Source organism: Mchenga conophoros, linkage group LG12 (genome assembly GCF_057382185.1).
Source record: "Mchenga conophoros isolate Kocher_MC1m ecotype Shallow Benthic linkage group LG12, M_conophoros_male_GT1.1, whole genome shotgun sequence".
In the NCBI taxonomy this organism is placed as follows: domain Eukaryota; kingdom Metazoa; phylum Chordata; class Actinopteri; order Cichliformes; family Cichlidae; genus Mchenga; species Mchenga conophoros.
This window is the reverse complement of record NC_140537.1, coordinates 38,113,620-38,135,270: the sequence shown is the minus strand read 5'-3', so window position 1 is coordinate 38,135,270 and position 21,651 is coordinate 38,113,620. Positions and strand designations below refer to the sequence as shown.

Sequence of the window (21,651 nt, the reverse complement as noted above, 5' to 3'; positions counted from 1 at the left end):
GCTAAAGGAAACTAGATAACCTAAAGACGTCTAAATTACACCAGAGAAACAATACAATCAGGACGCTCATGAGCACAAGGAAACTAACTATAAAAATTAAGCAACTCTGGACCCCCTGCAGAAATCCTACCGGCCCAATAGGTCCACGTCAGACACCATCACTGCTGCCTTCACTATTCCCTCTCCGACCTGGAAAACGAAGACTCATACATCAGGGTACTTTTTGTTGATTACAGCTCCACTTTCAATACTGTCATCCTACACAAACTCACTCACAAGCTGGCAGCACTCGGCCTGCAGCTCACCCTCTGTGACTGGCTACAGGGCTTTTTGACTGGCAGGCCCCAGTCCATCAGGATGGGCAACAGGACTTCAGCCGGCATTATTACAAACACTGGTGTCCCACAAGGCTGTGTCCTCAGCCCCCATCCTCTACACGCCGTACACCTGTCACTGTGTCGCCTCCAACAAAGATGACATCATTTTGAATTTCGCTGACGACACTGCAGTGATCGGTCGCATCACTGAGGGGACGAGGCAGCTTACAGGAGAGAGGAGGCCGGTCTGGTGTCATCGTGTGAGGACAACAACCTCACCCTCAACACTGACAAGACAAAGGAGATGATAGTGGACACGAGGGAGAAGAGGAGGCCTCACCCACCCCTGTTTGTCCGGGGCCTTGAAGTGGAGAGGGTGAGCAGCTTTAGGTACCTGGGCATCTACATCTCGGAGGACCTCACCTGGACACTGAACACCACACAGCTGGTCAAGAAGGCTCAGCAGCGGCTGCATTTCCTGAGGAGGCTGAGGAAACCTGGTATGCCAGCAGCTTCTACAGCTGCATCGTGGAGGGCACCCTGACCAGCTGCATCACTGCATGGTACAGCAGCACTGCTGCTATGGACGGCAAACGCCTGCAGAGAGAACCCTAACAACCACGGAGAAGATCCCCAGGACCCCGCTGTCGTCTCTGCAGAGCATCTACAGAGTCCAGAGGAGAGCTGCCTCCATCCTCAAAGACCCCACACACCCCCAACACGCACTGTTCACACTTCTGCCCTCGAGACGAAGGTTCAGAACATCCAGACTCAACAACTCCTTCTTCCCCACTGATATCAGACTCTTGAACAGCTGACCCATTTTTGAACAGTAATAATAATTTTTTTGCACTTCTGGTCATCTCACATATCAAAGCAGTATATTAAGCTCACAGCTCCTTTGTACATAAATCTATTTAATACTTCATTTTTTTGTCTCCATTTATTTATTCATGCTATTTGTATTTTATCTATTTGTACATATTAACCAGCATCTGTGTGTGGACAGCAGAGAAAGAATTTCATTGAACAGAGAAATGCTTTTCTTTGTGCACATGACAATAAACACTTTGAACTTGAACATAAATCCAAATTCAAGATCAAAACAATGATGAGTGACAAGATTCAAAATCCAATCAGCACAAAACACCAGGTCATAGCCCAGAACAAAAACCTCAGCAGCAAATAAAGAACCAGGATGTGACAGTGGCGACGTGTTGTTTATTCACTTCTTTAAAATACTGCAAAGTACCATAAACAAGCTAAGTGCCGTTTGTGGACCCTATCTTTAAAATAAATAAATAAAACAAACTAAATCCACGTTGGACAGAGTTGATTGTACATCAGAGGGACAGCTGCTGCTGAGCAGGCTGGAGACAAAGTTAGAGACGTGCAGAGGAGGGAGGGTGGATAGACTGGACAAAGGATGTTAAGATGGAGCTGCCAGGCAGCAGGAAAACAGGAAATCCTCAGAGAAGATCCATGGATGTAGTGAAGGAGGAAGTGCAGAGGAGGCAGATGATCTGCTGTGATAAATCCTAACGGGCTTTTTGGCTCATTAATAACCAAATATTATTAAAAAATTTCAGTGTATTGTGAAGCACTGTCCAAATTCTTTTACAAATACTTGCAAAGGACATGAAATATCCAGATGTTAAACCTGCTAAACACCATTTAAAAAATGTAAATGACTGAAAGCTTCTTTACCTTTTCACAGATCTTCCAAATCTTGATTGGTGGTAGTCGTTTCCCCTAAACGAAACACATCCTGCATTATTTGTTATAGATTACTTTTTACTTAATTTTATTTTGTACAAGTGGTAAAATCTCAAAGTGAAGTCTGAAATCTTTAGGTGCCATCTTCTGTCATGGTCACTGGGTCTTTGTCTGGTTCCTCATTTCGTCTTCTGATTAGCTCCCACCTGTTTCCTCTGCCTTACCTTTGACTTAGACTTAGTTCCTCCTACGCCGGGCGGCGCATCGGGCAGCTAGTGATCTCCATTGATGTCGGTCAGCAGTGACTGCTTCAGCTTCGTCCCAGGCAATGTCGACAGTTCTCAGATTGTCCATGAATGTTCGACGCCATGTGGTCTTTGGTCGGCCTTGCTTTTGCTTGCCAGTGCGTGGACGCCATGCCATGGCAATCTTAGCTGGGCGATGAGGGGGTAGGCGTAAAATATGGCCCGCAAAGCGGAAGCGCCTTTCTGCAACAACATCGGCTAATGGGCGGGTGCCTGCTCTTCCTAGGACCTCCTCATTTGTTATTCGGTCCCGGTAGGAAATTCTCAGGATTCGCCGCAGGCCACGTTGTTGAAGCACGTTCAGGTGTTGAATAATTGCACTTGTTGAGCGCCAGGTTTCATTAGTGTAAAGTGCAGTAAGGAAGACGATAGAGTTCAGTAGTCTGATCTTGACCCTTACATTCAGGGAGGTCGAGTTCCAAATAGGTTGGAGACGTCGCAGGACACCAACTGCCTTCCCTACTCTGGCGTCGACATCCCGATCAGAGACCCCGTCATTCGAGATGATGCTGCCAAGATATGTAAAATTCTCCACCTCTTCAGCACGTTGTTGGTTGATCATGACAGGAATGCGGGCACGTGCAAAGCCAACTCGGAGTACCTTGGTTGTTTTGGCGCTGATTCTTAATCCAACTTTCGTTGCCTCCCTCTGCAGGGCCGCGGTCAACTTTTGGAGGTCTTCCTGAGTCGAGCCCAGCAGGGCAATGTCATCTGCGAAGTCCAAGTCATTGAGATTACGTGCTTCGTGCCAGGGCACACCGATGCCAGCTTGGTCAACTGATCGTCGCATGATGAAGTCAATTACCAACAGGAAGAGGAAAGGGGATAGCACACATCCTTGTCGGACGCCAGTATTGATCTTGAAGAAATCTGTGCAGCTGCCCTCCGTCCGGACGCAGCAACGGGAGTTGGAGTAGAGACAACGAAAGGCATCTACAAACTGCTGAGGGACTCCATAGTGGCGTAGGATAGCCCATAGAGTCGGCCGGTGGACGTTGTCAAAAGCCTTCTCGAAGTCAATGAATCTAATAGAAATCTTCCTTTGGTATTCCAATGTTTGTTCAATGATCATGCGGAGGGTGAAGATTTGCTCGACGCATGACCGGCCACTCCGAAACCCAGCCTGCTCTTCTCGCAATCGTTCGTTCACTGCGTGTCGTAGCCGATTCAGAAGAGCGAGGCAAAACACTTTCCCGGGTACCGACAGCAACGTGATGCCCCGCCAGTTGTTACAGTCACCCAAATCACCTTTTTTTGGAAGTTTGATGATGGTGGCTTTTGTCCAATCATCGGGTACATGTGATGTTGACCAGCAGGCGTTTAGGAGTCTTGTAAGGGCGGCTTCAAGATGGGGTCCGCCATGCTTCAGCATTTCGGCGAGGATTTCGTCCAGGCCTGCGGCCTTTCCACTCTTGAGGAGTCGGATCGCTGTCTTGACTTCAGTGATGCTGATTTGTCCGATATCGACAGGAAGAAGATCCATGGAAGGTGCCAGGTCTTCGGCCTTGAACCGTTGGGGTGGCTCAGGTTGGTTCAGAGTATCGCGGAAGTGTTCGACCCATCGTTGGTATGCCCTCCTTACCTGCTGTGCGTTTATTGTCTGAGTCTAACTCCTGTCCTTTGGCTTGTCCTCCCTCATTCTGTGGTTTCGCTCGAGTTCTGCTTGTTATCATTTACTCCTGGGTCCACTTCCGTGTTTTTGAAAAGACTTTGGCATTAAAGCTTAAGTGCTGTCTGCGGCACGCCGGGTCAGTATCTGCCTGCTGCACAGGATTACATTACATCTATACAATTCCAGTCACAGTGGCAGAGCCCCACAGTGCTTCTGATAACCAATGTCTATGATACCCACAGGAGCTGTAATGTAGTAATAGCTGTTCCAGTCATAAGATACCTGGTTGTTGAGGTGTTCATAAAGCTTTCATCAAACATGTGTTTAGACAGTCCTTGGAGTCGATGCAGTGCAGCAATGTCAGAGCCGAGCTCCTCCCACTCATCTTCTTTCACCTCTGAAAACATTGAAACACAGTTTAAATTAGTTAAGGGGAACTAAGTGCTGGTTCCAGTTAAGAACCACTCCTACACTGGATTTGTATGCCCCTAATCAACTATAACAGACATTTTATAAGTGATTGTGGCGCGGCTGCAGCGAGGTGCACGCACCTGAGCGGCATCAATGATCACACTGCGCCTGAATTAAAAGGGTGACTGACGTCCTGTCGTCGTCGTTGTTGTTGGGGAAGTGTTCACGTGTGTGCGTGTAAAGTGACGGCAACCGAGAGTAAAAACAGAACGCTGAAAAACATAGAAATGTGTCTCTGCTGTGTGCCTGTAAAGTGATCCATGCTCAATCATCCAGATAAGTCACTCTCCAAAGTTTGATCCTGTTCATCTGGACGTTTTCAGTGGGAGAAACGTTTCATCATCATCATCAGGTGACTCCTTCAGTCTCAGCTGACAACAAGTGGCAACCTTATAAACAGCACATTTGCATAATGACAGAAACAATGACTGTTGGGGAATGGCTGCAATCACAGCATTGTAAGATGGTGACAGATGTTCCCTTAGGCCCCCTCCTCGATTCAGAGATGGTCTTTCCCTTTTCACGTAAATGGCCTCCTTGACTCCGCCCTCAAACCAGCGTTCCTCCCTGTCCAGGATGTGGACATCCTCATCATTGAAAGAGTGTCCACTGGCCTGTAGGTGTAAATAGACACCACTCGGTCGTTGTATGCGTCAGTGTACACCTGGCTCTAAAATACTCTACGTTCTTGTTTGTACCTTGCCTAAGGGCTAACCTGTGACCTGTGACATCAGGTCAGGTGGGTGATAATACCAGTGAGATTGGGTACCAAGCTCCAAGTACAAAGAAAGGAGCGCAGAGTGCGACAGAAGCTGACCAGAGAGACAGGATGATGGCGAAGCTGGAAACCTGGAGCCTTCAGTCACCAAGACTACATGACGTATCAACTAGAAGATGTGAAAGCAGCATTACAAGCAATCATCACTGCGACCATCACCGAAACCAACCAGGTGATCAACACTACAGCCATGTGTATGCAAGCAGGCCGCTTGGTGCTATAGCTACAGGAGAGGCTGGATCATTGGATGGTTAGGGGTCAATTTATGATGAAGGTGGTGCAGGACAGTGGAGTTGTGGCCCCATAACACTGTAGTGGACAAATTAGAGGACATCTTGGTATCTTACTTTTGTGTACTGCACATTTCCATTGTTCTATTACTACTCCTACTTTCTTTCCTACATAAAATATATAATCCAAATATAAAATACGCTGTGAAAGAGGGTCTTCTACGCTCCCATGCAACTCTAATGCATTCATGTAGCATTCTTTTAAATTTAATTCTCAGCATTTTGCATTAGTGAGAAACACTAATGTTGTTTCAATCAGTTATAATTACCATTTTATTAAGGTTCAGGTTATTACACAGAAACGGCCACCAAAGCGAAAGCCCTCCGCCACTTGGCTGCGCCTAGAAATCCTGTCCATAAAAATTATGAACAGAACCGGAGACAAAGGGCAGCCCTGGCGGAGCCCATCACCCACCGGGAACGAGTCCGACTTATTGCCGGCAATGCGAACCAAGCTCTTGCAACGGTTGTATAGGGATCGAATGGCCCGTAGCAATGGGCCAGACACCCCATACTCCCGCAACACCTCCCACAGGACACCCCGAGGGACACGGTCGAATGCCTTCTCCAAGTCCACAAAACACATGTAGACTGGTTGGGCAAACTCCCATGCACCCTCAAGTATCCTGGAGAGGATAAAGAGCTGGTCCAGTGTTCCGCGACCAGGACGAAAACCGCATTGTTCCTCCTGTATCCGAGGTTCGACTAGCGGACGAACTCTCCTTTCCAGCACCCTGGCATAGACTTTCCCAGGGAGGCTGAGGAGTGTGATCCCCCTGTAGTTGGAACACACCCTCCGGTCCCCCTTCTTAAAGATGGGGACCACCACCCCGGTCTGCCAGTCCACAGGTACTGCCCCTGATCTCCACGCAACATTGCAGAGGCGTGTCAACCAGGACAGCCCTACAACGTCCAGAGCCTTCAGGAACTCGGGGCGGACCTCATCAACACCAGGGGCTCTGCCACCAAGGAGTTGTTTAACTGCCTCAGTGACCTCGCCCCCGGAAATTGGCGGGTCATTCCCCTCATCCCCAGACTCTGCTTCGTCCTCGGAAGACGTGTCAGTGGGATTAAGGAGGTCCTCGAAGTATTCCTTCCACCGCCTGACAATTTTCTCAGTCGACGTCAGCAGCGCTCCGCCAGCACTATACACAGTGCAGGTAGAGCACCGCTTTCCCCTCCTGAGACGCCTGACGGTTTGCCAGAATCTCTTCGAGGCAGTCCGAAAGTCTTTTTCCATGGCCTCTCCGAACTCCTCCCACACCCGAGTTTTTGCTTCAGCCACTGCCCGAGCCGCATTCCGCTTGGCCTGTCGATACCTGTCGGCTGCCTCCGGAGTCCCACAGGCTAACCAAGCCCGATAGGACTCCTTCTTCAGCCTGGTGGCTCCCTTCACCTCTGGTGTCCACCATTTGGTTCGGGGATTACCACCACGGCAGGCACCAACCACCTTGCGGCCGCAGCTCAATGCAGCAGCTTCGGCAATGGAGACGCTGAACATGGTCCATTCGGACTCAATGTCCCCAGTCTCCCTCGGAATGCTGTTGAAGCTCTGCCGGAGGTGTGCGTTGAAGATCTCGCGGACTGGGGCCTCTGCTAGACGTTCCCAGCACACCCTCACTACGCGTTTAGGTGCACCGGGTCTGTCCAGTGTCCTCCCCCGCCACCTGATCCAACTCACCACCAGGTGGTGATCAGTTGACAGCTCAGCCCCTCTCTTTACCCGAGTGTCCAGAACATATGGTCGCAGGTCTGGTGATACGATTACAAAATCGATCATCAACCCCCCCCCCCCCCCCCCCCCCCCCCCCCCCAGGGACTCTAAGAAGGCTGGGTACTCTGAACTGCCACTTGGCGCATAAGCGCGGATGACAGTCAGGACCCGTTCCCCGACCCTAAGGCGCAGGGAACAAACCCTCTCGTCCACCGGGAAAAACCCCAACGTACCGGCAGCAAGCCGAGGGGATATTAGAATACCCACCCCAGCCCGCCGCCTCTCACCAGGGCCAACTCCAGACTGAGACAGAGTCCAGCCCCTCTCCAGGAGACTGGTTCCAGAGCCCAAGCCATGTGTAGAGGTGAGCCCGACTATATCTAGCCGGTACCTCTCAACCTCACGCACTAACTCAGGCTCCTTCCCCACCAGAGAGGTGACATTCCATGTCCCTATTGCCAGTCTTGGCAGCTGGGGGTCAGTCCGCCAGGGCCTCCGCTCCTGGCCGCCACCCGACACACAATGCACCCGACCCCTATGGCGCCTCCTGCGGGTGGTGGGCCTGCGGGAGGATGGGCCCATGTCTCCTCTTCGGGCTATGCCCGGCCGGGCCCCATGGACTAAGGCCCGGCAACCAGACGCTCGTCCTCGGGCACCCTCCCCGGGCCTGGCTCCAGGGCGGGGCCCCAGTAACCCTATCCCGGGCAGGGTAAACTGTTCCCTCGATGTTCTCTTCATAAGGGTCTTCTGAATCGCTCTTTGTCTGGTCCCTCACCCAGGGCCAATTTGCCATGGGAGACCCTACCAGGGGGCAAAAGCCCCCAGACAACATAGCCCCTGAGATCCCTGGGACACACAAACCCCTCCACCACGATAAGGTAGCAATTATTATTATTATTCGATTATTATTCCAATTGAAACTGTATAAAAATGTGAAAATTCAAACTCATTTTTGTATTGTTACAAAGGTATTACACTATTATTACTGACGGCCACCATGAGTTTACTTGAATATTAACTGGTTACTATGTTATAATTGAGTGGTAATAACTTTGAAATGACAACAACTGACTTTCCTGGGGGAACCCACCCGAGCGATTAATACAGTTTTATCCAATCTCTAATCATTATTACAGGATTGTTTCTGTCTTGTTATCCTACCTCTGCCACTTTATTGCAGAATGTAAAACTCAAAGTCAGAACTTCATTGCAGATAACAAAGTGACCAAGAAACCCCAAAATACACTATCTAAGCTGGGCAAGAACAGAACAAGAGACAGAGACAAGAGGTGATGTTCACGGAGAGAGCAAAGAGAGACGCGAACATGACCGGAGAGGTCGGAGGTGAATTAAAACAGGGACACTGAAGACAGAACATGGAGCAGAGACAGACTGTCGGGGTTCCTGGCTCGTTGACCCAGTGTTTTCAGTTTTGTCATTTTAGTTTATTTTTCCACATCAATGTTGTTCTCACTTCCTGTTTTTCCTGTCAGCTCGTCTCACGTGTCGTTAGCCAGATTATGTTCAGCTGTGTCTCTCATCAGTCTGTGTGTTTAAGTCTTCTGTTTCCACTCGTTCAACATCATGTCTTTGAATGTGTCTACGCCATACGTGATCCACTCCAGCCAGTTCAGCTATTTCAGCTCAGTAGGTCCTCCGTTTTATGTCCTGTTCATCCGCTCATCATAACAAACACTAGCCTTCACCTATCTGTGAGTCCAGCGTTTGGGTCCTCCTTTCCTTGCATCCACACACAACACAAGTCCTGGCACAGACTGGCCAAGAAGAACGAACATTACCAGAAACAACACAGAGCTCGTAAAGACTGCTCACATTGTGTTTTTAATTTATGTTTAAAGTGAAGTTTAATTTTATATTTTTGGTTTTGGTGCCTAACTGCATAAAGCTTGTTAGATATTATAAAATTCAATTCAATTTTATTTATATAGCGCCAAATCAGAACAACAGTCGCCTTATATTGTAAGGTAAAACAGATCAGATCGATCGATGGCTGTTAGAAGAATTATTAGAAATCTTGTTATTACGTGTATGATGGGCGATTTCCATTGTAAATATTAATCTATGAAATGAAGTAGTCTTCAAGTACGCTGTCATTCCAGTGGTTGTCATGGTTACTGTCAGCCGACTCACTCATCCACAGTTCAGTGTGTTTATTTAAAGTGACGACTGTAACAGGGCTCATGAAGGTTTGACCGGCAGCAACAACAGAAACAAACTACTCACAGCTCAGAACAGTCACTTTAAGCCCATCTTAGTCAACAATCTGGTGTTGAATGACTGGTGTGATAATCAGCCCAGGTACAGACACGCCGCGACAAAGCAAAGTGTGATTAAACAGACAGAGAGAGGAGAGTGCAAAAGTGAGAGCGAGCCATGAGACCAGAGGACCATGATGATGGTAGAGTGATGGTGTCCTCCTGTTCTTGGAAAGTCTGGACTGCTGTACAAATGTTTGAAGTACAAACTAGCAAGAACACAAGCACAGACCTGCTTACTTGGGTATTGAGCAACAACTTTGTCTGAGTCTCTTGTTGCTGCGTGCCTCGTGCTTCTTTGTAGTTCCTAGTGTGTAAGTTCCTGGTTTCTGCCTTGAATGAGTTTTTGTACGCTGTTCCTGTGGCTTCCATCAATGAAGTGTGATACAAAATTTGTGTTTTATCTAACCTTTGTGTACTGCTGATATGTAATTGTAACTTTCTTGTACAAATAAAGACGGGAAACAAGTGTAAGCTTTGCTCCGGGTCACGACACGCTTCATTATGAAGCTCAGCTCAACACGAGGGTGAGAACTTCACTCCAACCAGCCGAACAAAGACTGTATCCTCACCATGGGTATGATTAACGTGCGTGGTTAACATGACTATCAGAAATGTCTTGTGGTCCAGTTACTGCAACAAACAATGAAATAAAACAGCAGCAACAAACAGAACACGATACAGTGATCCAGACTCTAAACTTTGTTTGATGTTAGTGAAGAACCTGCGAGCATCAGGGATTTTACTCTAAACGTCTTTTCTCACAATCGATCCAGCTTCTCCATCATAAAAAATTATGTTCTGAAGAGAAGCCGAATGTTAGTTGCAGTATTCAGGATTCTCATCCAGTGATGTCAGCTCCAAGATGTTACAATATAGACATCTATCCATCCATTCTGGTCTGTTTATCCTTATCAGGGTTGCTGGAGCCTATCCCAGCTGTCATAGGGCAGGGGACACCATGAACAGGTCACCAGAATAAGGAGGAAGTCTCTTACCGAACTCTTCAGTGAGGCCGAGGAGGCTGAAGATGACCAGGAGCTTCCAACTCCAGCAGCCCTGCCTCTGTCCTGGCATGGCCCTGCAAAATATGATTAACATTCAATTCAATTAAATTTTATTTATATAGCGCCAAATCACAACAACAGTTGCCCCCAAGGCGATTTATATTGTACAGTAGATCGTACAATAACAGAGAAAAACCCAACAATCATATGACCCTCTATGAGCAGCACTTTGGCGACAGTGGGAAGGAAAAACTCCCTTTTAACAGGAAGAAACCTCCGGCAGAACCAGGCTCAGGGAGGGGCGGGGCCATCTGCTGTGATTGGTTGGGGTGAGAGAAGGAAGACAGGATAAAGACATGCTGTGGAAGAGAGACAGAGGTTAATAACAGATATGATTCAGTGCAGAGAGGTCTGTTAACACACAGTGAGTGAGAAACGTGACTGGAAATGTCACGACCTGCGGGATCGGCAAGGCGCTGATCAGCATCTCTTCACTCCTAGCCCTCCTTCTCTTCTCTTTTTCCTCTCCTTCTCCCCTGTTTTGCCGGGGCGGAACTCATGGCGGGTTCACGCCCTCAGTCCACGCCTTCCCGGATCGTGCACACCTGGGCCTCATCAGACCAGCTGGTATATTAGAAGGAGGAGATCAGCTGTTCAACGCTGGATTGTTGTGAAGACTCTAGTCAGTACACGTCAAGCCCAAGTTTCGCATGCTTCCGTCTCAGAAAGTTAACGTGTGTCTCTGTGTTCTAGATTCCCCGGACCTGTCCCCATGTTTCCCCGTGTGGAGTGTGGAAGGAGTGACTGGTCACAGGGGTGGCTGTAGCTCAGGTGGCAGAGCAGGTCAGCCACTAATCAGAAGGTCGGTGGTTCGATCCCAGGCTGCATCCTGGCTGCATGCCAAATATCCTTGGGCAAGATACTAACCCCGTGTTTGCCTACTGGTGGTGGTCAGAGGGCCCGGTGGCGCCAGTGTCCGGCAGCCTCGCCTCCGTCAGTGCGCCCCAGGGTGGCTGTGGTTACAATGTAGCTGCCATCACCAGTGTGTGAATGTGTGGATGACTGAATGTAGTATAAAGTGCTTTGGGGTCCTATGGACTAGAAAAGCGCTATACAAATGCAGGCCATTTACCATTTACTAGCAGAGAGAGAGGTTGGAGTGCGCGCGTGTGTGATTCCCTTGTTTTCCCTGGAACCCTGCCTCTCACATCTTGTATATAGCACTATCCTCGCACTGTCTGTTAATACACTTGGTGAAGATCTTGTAAATAAACCATCTCTGTTAAAACACAACTCCGGAGTCCTGCGAGTGGATCCTCAGAGCAACCCGTGACAGGAAAGGAAAAACTCAATGCATCATGGGAATGCCTACGTCTATTGCAGCATAACTAAGGGAGGATTCAGGGTCACCTGGTCCAGCCCTAACTATATGCTTTAGCAAAAAGGAAAGTTTTAAGCCTAATCTTAAAAGTAGAGATAGTGTCTGTCTCCTGAATCCAAACTGGAAGCTGGTTCCACAGAAGAGGGGCCTGAAAACTGAAGGCTCTGCCTCCCATTCTACTTTTAAATACTCTAGGAACAACAAGTAGGCCTGCACAGTGGCATGTCAGGAAATTTTTTGTTGGGGGGGGGGGCAGGTAGGGGCACAGATTTGGAGAAGGGTGGCAGATGTAATTGGCAGATAATGTTAAAAAAAATTCTACCAACCGTTAACCATAATTTAATAACCCTGTAAACCTAATAACCGAATGTGCTTTTAACTCTTGTTAGAATGAGATTTTAACCACTACGGTGCAAAGTTTTTAGATACTGCGTTGATAAAGTACAAGAGATACAATCAGTCAGTGTTTATTCAGCATTCAAGGACATCAATATTTGCATAGCATTTTTACTGACATATAGTGCACATATGTTTTGGGCAAAAACATTTTTGAATATTAAAATACGAACATTTTTAACATACAATTGGCAAATATGCCAATGTAAAACTTTATCTGCCTGTTAAAAAAAGAAGATAATCTTCTCACAAACTGGTGTTTGATTTTGAAACAGGAAAAAAGTGGAGAAACAACTGAAAAGACTAACATTTGAATAAAACCTGAAAGCAAGTAAATACTTTCTATGCTGCCTTATGGTAAACGTTGGTAATATTGATAAAGAACAACACTGGCTGATGATGAAATACAGTCAGCCACCACCTCTCATTGTTCATGTCGTTACAAAAAAACCCAAACAAACTCATCAGCCCACTGGGCAAATGGCCGGTATGGTCAGTCCAGGTAAGTTAAGTCGCGTCTTCTGTCCTTGTAGTTGCTGGTCCGTCTGTGTATCTACCATGTTCCACTCGTGTGTCTCCCTGCTGTCTACCGTCGTCTGCCTCTGCTTGCCCTTCTCGTTTGGCTCTCAGCGAAGGCGGTCGCACTTTTTCTCCTCTCCTCTCCCTTATCTTCCCTGCTTAGCTTCTTATGTCCTTGTCTTGTCTCGTGCTTTTCTCACTTTCCCTGGAACACTCTCACAGTCTGTTTCTAAAGCCTAAAGAGAATTATGGATTTGATCAACTGGTCTCTGAATGCAATTGACACGCTCTTATCAACGAGAAGCCCCGCGTCGGGAGAGCCCGAGTACCCTGGACGGACTTTCCCTGCCAGATACACGATGGACGGGTGGCATAACTGGAGGGTCGTGTGCCTGGTGGGACTGTCGATCGAGGACGCTGAAGATATCTACCTATTCGGAACCATGATAACAGGGTTCTTACTGATCGGAGCTGGCTTGGCCCTGACTTATTGGAGAATTAAGAAAGCAGAACCGGCTATTCAAACCCCCCCAAGGCTGCCCGCTGGGATTGAAACGCTGGGACGAGACGCGACTTTTCAGAACGGGCCCACTGAGTGCAGCATGGTTAAGATCTTGGAGAAGCTTACGGCTGCAGTGAATACTCAGTCCAACACCTCTGAGCGTATATTAGATCAGCTCACTGTAACATTGAATATTTAGTATTTACTGCTGTTTACACTTAGCTAGATTAATGCGATGGTGTTGTGTTTAGTATGTTGCTTTGTTTTTTTTTTTGCTTGTTTTCTATTCTTCTCTCAACAGGTGATCCAGGAGATTTTTATTTTTTTTCTCCCCCCCTTTCTCACTGTCCCTCTCCCCTTCTGTTTTTCCTTTCCTTCCTCTTTCTTTCTCCCTTTCCTATCTCTCACTCATGTCTGTCCCGTCTGTAACATCTGAAAATAAAATATAATAAATAATAAAAACAAAGATCGACCAAATGGACCAATACGGCAATGCCACGATGATCCATTTGGCAAAGTAAATCCATTGGGTATCCTTGTTGGTCTTCAGACAACAATTCTGACGGCTAAAGAACCAAATGGAACAGGCAGAAAAAAAATTTTTTTTTCTGAGACCTCACTGTGGTCGTGAGGTCTCAGAATCTGCTCTCTGGGCACAAGAATGACAACACCATGGAGCGTAAGCTTGATAACATCATGGAAAAGCTCGCGGCTCTCCAACGGGAAATTGAGAGACCTATGTCGGTGTCGGAGTGTTAAAGAACAGCTCTTAAATTATCATGAGTTGTTCGCATAAAAGAAAAACCACCATCACTTCATGCGGCTACCCATTCGGCGCCAGCTGTGGGCTCAAGGCTGGAGCCGAACAAAAAACACCCTGATAACGACTGTGTTGTGACTGTTCCTCCCATCCTATGCAAGGCCACCTGAGTTGGCTGGAAGACTGTTTTACTTAGGGCGAAGGACACTGTCTCAGCTTGACTCTGGACACGCACACACATACACACATACTGATATGCACACACTGATCCCCCTGCCTTTCCAAACGCCTTCGATACTTGTTCCCTCCTGGGAACACGGCGGGTCTGTGTGCTGCGCTGGAATGATACCGCTGTGCAGGGCGGCTGCTGAGTTCGCTTCGTATTACTCCTCACCAACCACCCAACCCTGTGGCTTGTCAAGTCTTTCATAATGTTGTGCTGTGGACATTTATGTGCTTTTCTGTGCAGAGGAGTTTTTGTTTCCTGCTCTCATGCTGTCCTCCTGTAGCCCAGCATGAGTAGAGGTCTCTGTCTTTCCTCTTGTACTTTCCCATTGTAGTGTACATTTCAGTGTTTTTCTGTAACGTGACCGATCTCCGACTTGTATCCCCATGTGATGTCTGTGTTGTGTGTGTAAGGTCTGGGGGGGGGGGTTCCATTTCACTGCAGGGCAACCTGCATGTGACGAATAAAGATCGATTGATTGGATTGGATTGAATTGAATATTCATGTTCGCGTTTTTGTTCATGCTCAGTAGTTTAGTTTATCTTCATTTGCCATTTTCTCCCTGAGCTTTGTATTCAATAAATCACCTTCACTCCTTCACGACTGCCTGTGTTTGGATCCTCCTTTATTTCTTCCACATGGCTCACTCTACTCGCCGTGACACCATCTCTGAGTGAGTCTCACAGACCTGAATGTGCTTCAAGTCATTTATTATTCTTAACGTGTTTGATCTGCTGCTCACCCATACACCGCAAACAAGTGCAAGAAAAGGGTTTGGACTGTATTTTTATACGTTTTACAGCTTTTACTACAGATGAAAACCTCCCTCATGGCTATTCATACTACACAAAGTCATTAGCAATAACAAAATTAACCTGTTGAACCCCAGTGCCCTGGGACTCGAGGTGATCTGTTACTTAAATATAAACGTGTGGTTTCCATGGAAATATCAGAATTTCAGCAACACTAAACAGGTAAAACAGATAAAATGATTACAGAGCAGGCAAACTGATTCCTAAACACAAAGCGTGGATCGTTCTCCCGACGGCACGTACTCAAGACATGCTGTTGGTGCTGAAACCCGACAGCTCACAGATCCTGAAGCTGCAGGTTTCATCACTCAAAACAAGAGCCAAACTCTGTTGATGTTTGATAAATATCGTCATGAATTCCCTCTGACTTTGGCTTTTACTTCCTGCACTCTCCCTCTCAGTGTACTCAGAGACCATTTTACCTGCATTATTCAACTGCTGATCAAGCACCAGTCTACCGTTGTGTTCAGTGATGTCGGACAGTTTTAAAAAAACAAAAACAAAACCTTTGACAGGAAAGTGTACCGCTGTTCAACATCGAAGAAATTTCAGCTTCATGAATTTTGTGAAATTGTAAAACGCTTAGCTCTATCTCCAATAAAACCTGTGTAACTTTGTGAAAAACAGAAAAAATCTGTGTATCAATTTCTACCTTAGAGATTAATGGAGAGGAGTTATGACTACAGTTATGAATATTAAATATTAAATAGAATAAAACAACAAAAACTGACAGTGTGGGCAATGAGCTAGCAGAAACTTTTCTGTAATTTTATTTCTTACAGTTTAAGTCCAAAGAGTCGTGCTGACAGAGTTCTTTGTCTTTATCATGTCTGAAACTTACAGTGACAGGAAGGTCAAAGTGGGCAGTACGTGGGCCGCAATGGAAAATGAAAGTTTAGACATATAGATTTAATCAGAGGTTCCTTAGATGCCTGTACTATAAAGTTTCATAATATATGTATACGTGTGTATATATATATATATATATATATATATATATATATATATACATATATATATATATATATATATATATATATATATATATATATATATATATATATATATACTCAACAAAAATATAAACGCAACACCTTTGTTACTGCTCCCATTCCCCATGGGATGGACGTAGAGACCTAAAATTCATTCCAGATACACAATATAACCATCCCTCCCAAACAGTGGTCACAAATCAGTCCAAATGTGTGGTAGTGGGCACATCTGCTATATTGAGATAATCCATCCCACCTCACAGGTGTGCCACATCAGGATGCTGATCTGACATCATGAGTAGTGCACAGGTGTACCTCAGACTGCCCACAACAAAAGGCCACCCTGGAATGTGCAGTTTTTTGCGCTATTGGGGGTCTGGGGACCCAGAACCGGTCAGTATCTGGTGTGACCACCATTTGCCTCATGCAGTGCAACACATCGTCGCATGGAGTCTATCAGATTGTCAGTTGTGGCCTGTGGAATGTTGGTCCACTCCACTTCAATGGCTGTGCGAGGTTGTTGGATATTCGTGGGAACTGGTACACGCTGTCGTATACACCGGTCAAGCACATCCCGAACATGCTCAATGGGTGACATGTCCGGTGAGTATGCTGGCCATGCAAGAACTGGGACATTCTCAGCTGCCATCTGCCCTGAACAATGTGAACCATGATTCATCCGTGAAGCGCACACCTCTCCAACGTGCCAGACGCCATCGAATGTGAGCATTTGCCCACACAAGTCTGTTACGGCGACGAGCTGGAGTCAGGTCAAGACCCCGATGAGGACGACGGGCATGCAGTTGAGCGTCCCTGAGACGGTTTCTGACAGTTTGTGCAGAAATTGTTTGGTTGTGCAAACCAATTGTTCCAGCAGCTGTCTGGGTGGCTGGTCTCAGACGATCTTGGAGGTGAACCTGCTGGATGTGGAGGTCCTGGGCTGGTGTGGTTACACGAGGTCTGCGGTTGTGAGGCCGGTTGGATGTGCTGCCATATTCTCTGAAACGCCTGTGGAGATGGCTTATGGTTGAGAAATGAACATTCAATGCACGGGCGACAGATCTGGTTGACATTCCTGCTGTCAGCATGCCAATTGCACGCTCCCTCATTGCTTGTGGCATCTGTGGCATTTTGCTGTGAGACAAAACTGCACATTCCAGGGTGGCCTTTTGTTGTGGGCAGTCTGAGGTACACCTGTGCACTACTCATGATGTCAGATCAGCATCCTGATGTGGCACACCTGTGAGGTGGGATGGATTATGTTAATATAGCAGGTGTACCCACTACTAGAGATGGACCGATCCGATATTACGTATCGGTATCGGTCCGATACTGACCTAAATTACTGGATCGGATATCGGAGAAAAATAAAAAATGTAATCCGATCCATTAAATATCACGAAAGCACCTCACAAAACTTGCAACACGCCGTAACTCACCTCAGAACGTATGCATCACGTGATAGAGCAGCTGTGGCATGCAGGACCTGTTGGTGGTCTGGATAGCATGTGGAGCTTCGCTAGCAACCTGGCATTTCATCTCCGACAAAGTTATCCCCGAGAGAAGTAAAGCAAGTGTGTAAGTCCATCTCTGAATGTTTGTAAAGCATTCCCACGTTAAGCTTAACAAGCGACTGCCTCTCGCTCTCCGGCTGCTACTTCAATCGTGAAACTGCTTAAATCAGCTGATCGGCTTTTCTGTCGCGAGTCTGTCTCTCGTTTGTTTTTGGTCCACTTTGCGCCAGAAAGAGGAAACCAGCGGCTGAACAACAGCAGCACGTTTAAGCTTGATAAGCTGTTGTTAGAATTTATTTAATATTACTTTCTACACCAGGATCTTTTTCTACGTAGCTGACGGCTGGTAACTGTGCAGGGGCGGATCTAGCAAAGTTTAGCCAGGGGGGCCGATAGGGCATTAACAGGGAAAAGGGGGCACAAAGACATACTTTTCTTTCTTATTCTCATTTAAAATGTCTAGCTTTTAATAAATAATTATCTGACACCCAAAGTTTTAATTTGATGTAAAATGAATAGAAGTCAATTACTGTACATAGTGACTATTAAGTCTAATATATATACCCTAGTAAGCTATAGTACTTTTTACTTTGGGAAGGTACCATCTGTGCAGTCTGCAATTTTGTTGAAGAAAGATGTTGAATCTATTTAATATTTCTTGAAAAATAATTGATTTCTGTGCATTTTTTTTCACACTGCATCAAATTAAGGTTGATTACGTCGATTAAGCATCATGAGGTGGCGCGTGAGGGGTGGTTCCCTATTTTTTATTTATTTATTTTTGTTGTTGCTGGGAGTTGGAACCCTATTAGTTAGGTTGCTTAATATTTACGCTAAGTACTCTTTAAAATACCAGAATAGGGAGGATGGTGTAGGTCTAAGTTTATTAGATTGATCAGTATTGCTGAACTATGAAATATTTTTTTTGTATACAGGTATAACAGAATAGCTTTAGTGTAGTTGTTGTTTTAAACTTGAGTATGAACTTGCAGACTTGCAAAATGCAGCAAGATATTTTAAAAAACAGTTTTGTTGATTAAAAAACACTATATCGGATTCATATCGGTATCGGCAGATATCCAAATTTATGATATCGGTATCGGTATCGGACATAAAAAAGTGGTATCGTGCCATCTCTACCCACTACCACACATTTTGACTGATTTGTGACCACTGTTTGGGAGGGATGGTTATATTGTGTATCTGGAATGAATTTTAGGTCTCTACGTCCATCCCATGGGGAATGGGAGCAAAAACAAAAGTGTTGCGTTTATATTTTTGTTCAGTGTATATATATATATATATATATATATACATCCTATCCTATGGATAGTATAGGATCATGGCCAAGCTTGAAACCTGGATCCCCCGTAGCCAGTTACCAAGATTACGTGAAGTACCCTCAGAAGGTCTGCTAGATGATGTTAATGTAGTACTACGGACAATACCTACAACCACGATTACCGACAGTGAGATGCTTGGCTACAAGTTGAACAGCCACAAGGGGCAGTACCCTCCATGGAGAAGGAGGCTAGAGAGCAAGATCAAAGTAGCACGGAGGGAGGTTAGCCAACTAACGGAGTTGCAGAAAGGTGCGACAAATAAGGTGCATAAGAAATACAGCAAGCTGTCCATACCTGAGGCCTTGGAAACTGCCAAGCAAAGACTCACAGCCTTGGCCAGCCGCTTGAGGAGGTACACCAGAAAGATAGAAGGCAGGAGAATAAACCAGCTGTTCTCCACAGAACCACAGAACCAGTACTCTCAGTGTCAAGGGAACAATAAGAGAACAGCACCACCAAGGCTGGAGACGGAGCAATACTGGAAGAGCATATGGGAGAAGGACGCAATCCATAACGGCAATGCTCAGTGGCTAGTGGATCTGAGCGCAGACCACAGCGACCTCCCTGAACAGGGTCCAGTAACCATCACAGTGGCAGATATCCAAGAAAGGGTCTCCAGTATGAAGAGTTGGACAGTACACGGCTCTTACATGGTTTACGCCTATTGGCTGAAGAAGCTGACTGCACTCCACGAGCGTCTGGCAGCACAAATGAACCAGCTGCTAGTTAATGGGAGACACCCGGAATGGCTAACCGAAGGTCGGACGGTCCTGATCCCCAAGGACCCCAAGAAGGGACCGGTCCCCTCCAACTACCGACCAATAACCTGCCTCAGTACTACATGGAAGCTCCTGTCAGGCATCATATCGGCTAAGATGAACAGGCACATGGGTCAATACATGAGCGGGACACAGAAAGGAATTGGCAAGAATACCAGAGGCGCAAAACACCAGCTACTGGTAGACAGAACAGTCAGCCGAGACTGCAAGACCAGACTGACCAACCTGTGCACTGCCTGGATTGATTACAAGAAGGCCTATGACTCAATACCCCACAGCTGGATACTGGAATGCCTAGAATTGTACAAGATCAATGGGACCCTAAGAGCCTTCATCAGGAACTCAATGGGGATGTGGCGTACAACACTAGAGGCCAACTCCAAGCCCATAGCACAAGTCACCATCAAGTGCGGGATCTACCAAGGAGATGCTCTGTCCCCACTGCTGTTCTGCATAGGCCTGAACCCCCTCAGTGAGATCATTAACAAGACTGGCTACGGATACCGACTACGGAACGGAGCAGCTGTCAGCCACCTCCTGTACATGGATGACATCAAGCTGTATGCCAAGAGTGAACGAGACATCGATTCACTGATCCACACTACCAGGCTATACAGCAATGACATTGGAATGTCGTTCGGACTGGAGAAGTGTAGTCGGATGGTAACAAAGAGAGGGAAGGTAGTCAGAACTGAGGGGATTGAACTACCAGAAGGCAACATTGCAGACATAGAGGACAGTTACAAGTACCTGGGGATCCCGCAGGCGAATGGGAACAATGAAGAGGCCGCTATAAAAGCTGCAACCACCAAGTACCTGCAGAGGGTCAGGCAAGTCCTGAGGAGTCAGCTGAACGGTAAGAACAAGATCCGGGCCATCAACACGTACGCCCTGCCCGTGATCAGGTACCCTGCTGGGGTAATAGGCTGGCCAAAGGAGGAGATAGAAGCCACTGACATAAAGACAAGAAAGCTCCTTACCATGCATGGAGGGTTTCACCCCAAGTCCAGCACCCTGAGGCTGTACGCTAAGCGGAAGGAAGGGGGCCGGGGACTGGTGAGTGTCAGCACCACAGTCCAGGATGAGACAACGAACATCCAAGAATACATTGGGAAGATGGCCCCAACTGACCGAGTGCTCAGTGAATACCTCAGGCAGCAGAAACCCAAGAAAGAGGAGGGAGACGAGGAACCATCATGGAAGGACAGGCCCCTGCACGGTATGTACCACCGGCAGATAGAGGAGGTGGCTGATATCCAGAAATCCTACCAGTGGCTGGACAAAGCTGGACTGAAAGACAGCACAGAGGCACTAATCATGGCAGCACAAGAACAAGCTCTGAGTACAAGATCCATAGAGGCTGGGGTCTATCACACCAGGCAAGACCCCAGGTGCAGGCTGTGTAAAGATGCCCCTGAGACAATCCAGCACATAACAGCAGGGTGCAAGATGCTAGCAGGCAAGGCATACATGGAACGCCATAACCAAGTGGCCGGCATAGTGTACAGGAACATCTGTGCCGAGTATAACCTGGAAGTCCCGAGGTCAAAATGGGAGATGCCCCCAAGGGTGGTGGAGAATGACCGAGCTAAGATCCTGTGGGACTTCCAGATACAGACGGACAAAATGGTGGTGGCTAACCAACCGGACATAGTGGTGGTAGACAAACAGAAGAAGACGGCCGTAGTGATCGATGTAGCGGTTCCGAATGAAATACCAAGGGCTCAGAGAAGAGCTCGAGAGGATGTGGAGGGTGAAGGTAACGGTGGTCCCCGTGGTAATCGGAGCACTAGGTGCGGTGACTCCCAAGCTAGGCGAGTGGCTCCAGCAGATCCCGGGAAAAACATCGGAGATCTCTGTCCAGAAGAGCGCAGTCCTGGGAACAGCTAAGATACTGCGCAGGACCCTCAAGCTCCCAGGCCTCTGGTAGAGGACCCGAGC

At 47.1% G+C, this 21,651-nt stretch overlaps 1 protein-coding gene across 1 annotated transcript in view; it reads right to left on the bottom strand.

Moving 5' to 3' along the window:
- LOC146563218 (uncharacterized) overlaps nt 1-21,651 on the bottom strand; it is a 37,485-nt gene that overhangs the window by 11,052 nt on the left and 4,782 nt on the right. The window contains exons 2-4 of the mRNA XM_085295671.1: nt 10,478-10,560; nt 4,233-4,347; nt 2,025-2,069 (exon numbers count right to left, since the gene is read on the bottom strand). Coding sequence (XP_085151797.1) covers nt 2,025-2,069; nt 4,233-4,347; nt 10,478-10,556 — 239 coding nt within the window. The 5' untranslated portion in view covers nt 10,557-10,560. The remainder of the gene's footprint in view (nt 1-2,024; nt 2,070-4,232; nt 4,348-10,477; nt 10,561-21,651) is intronic.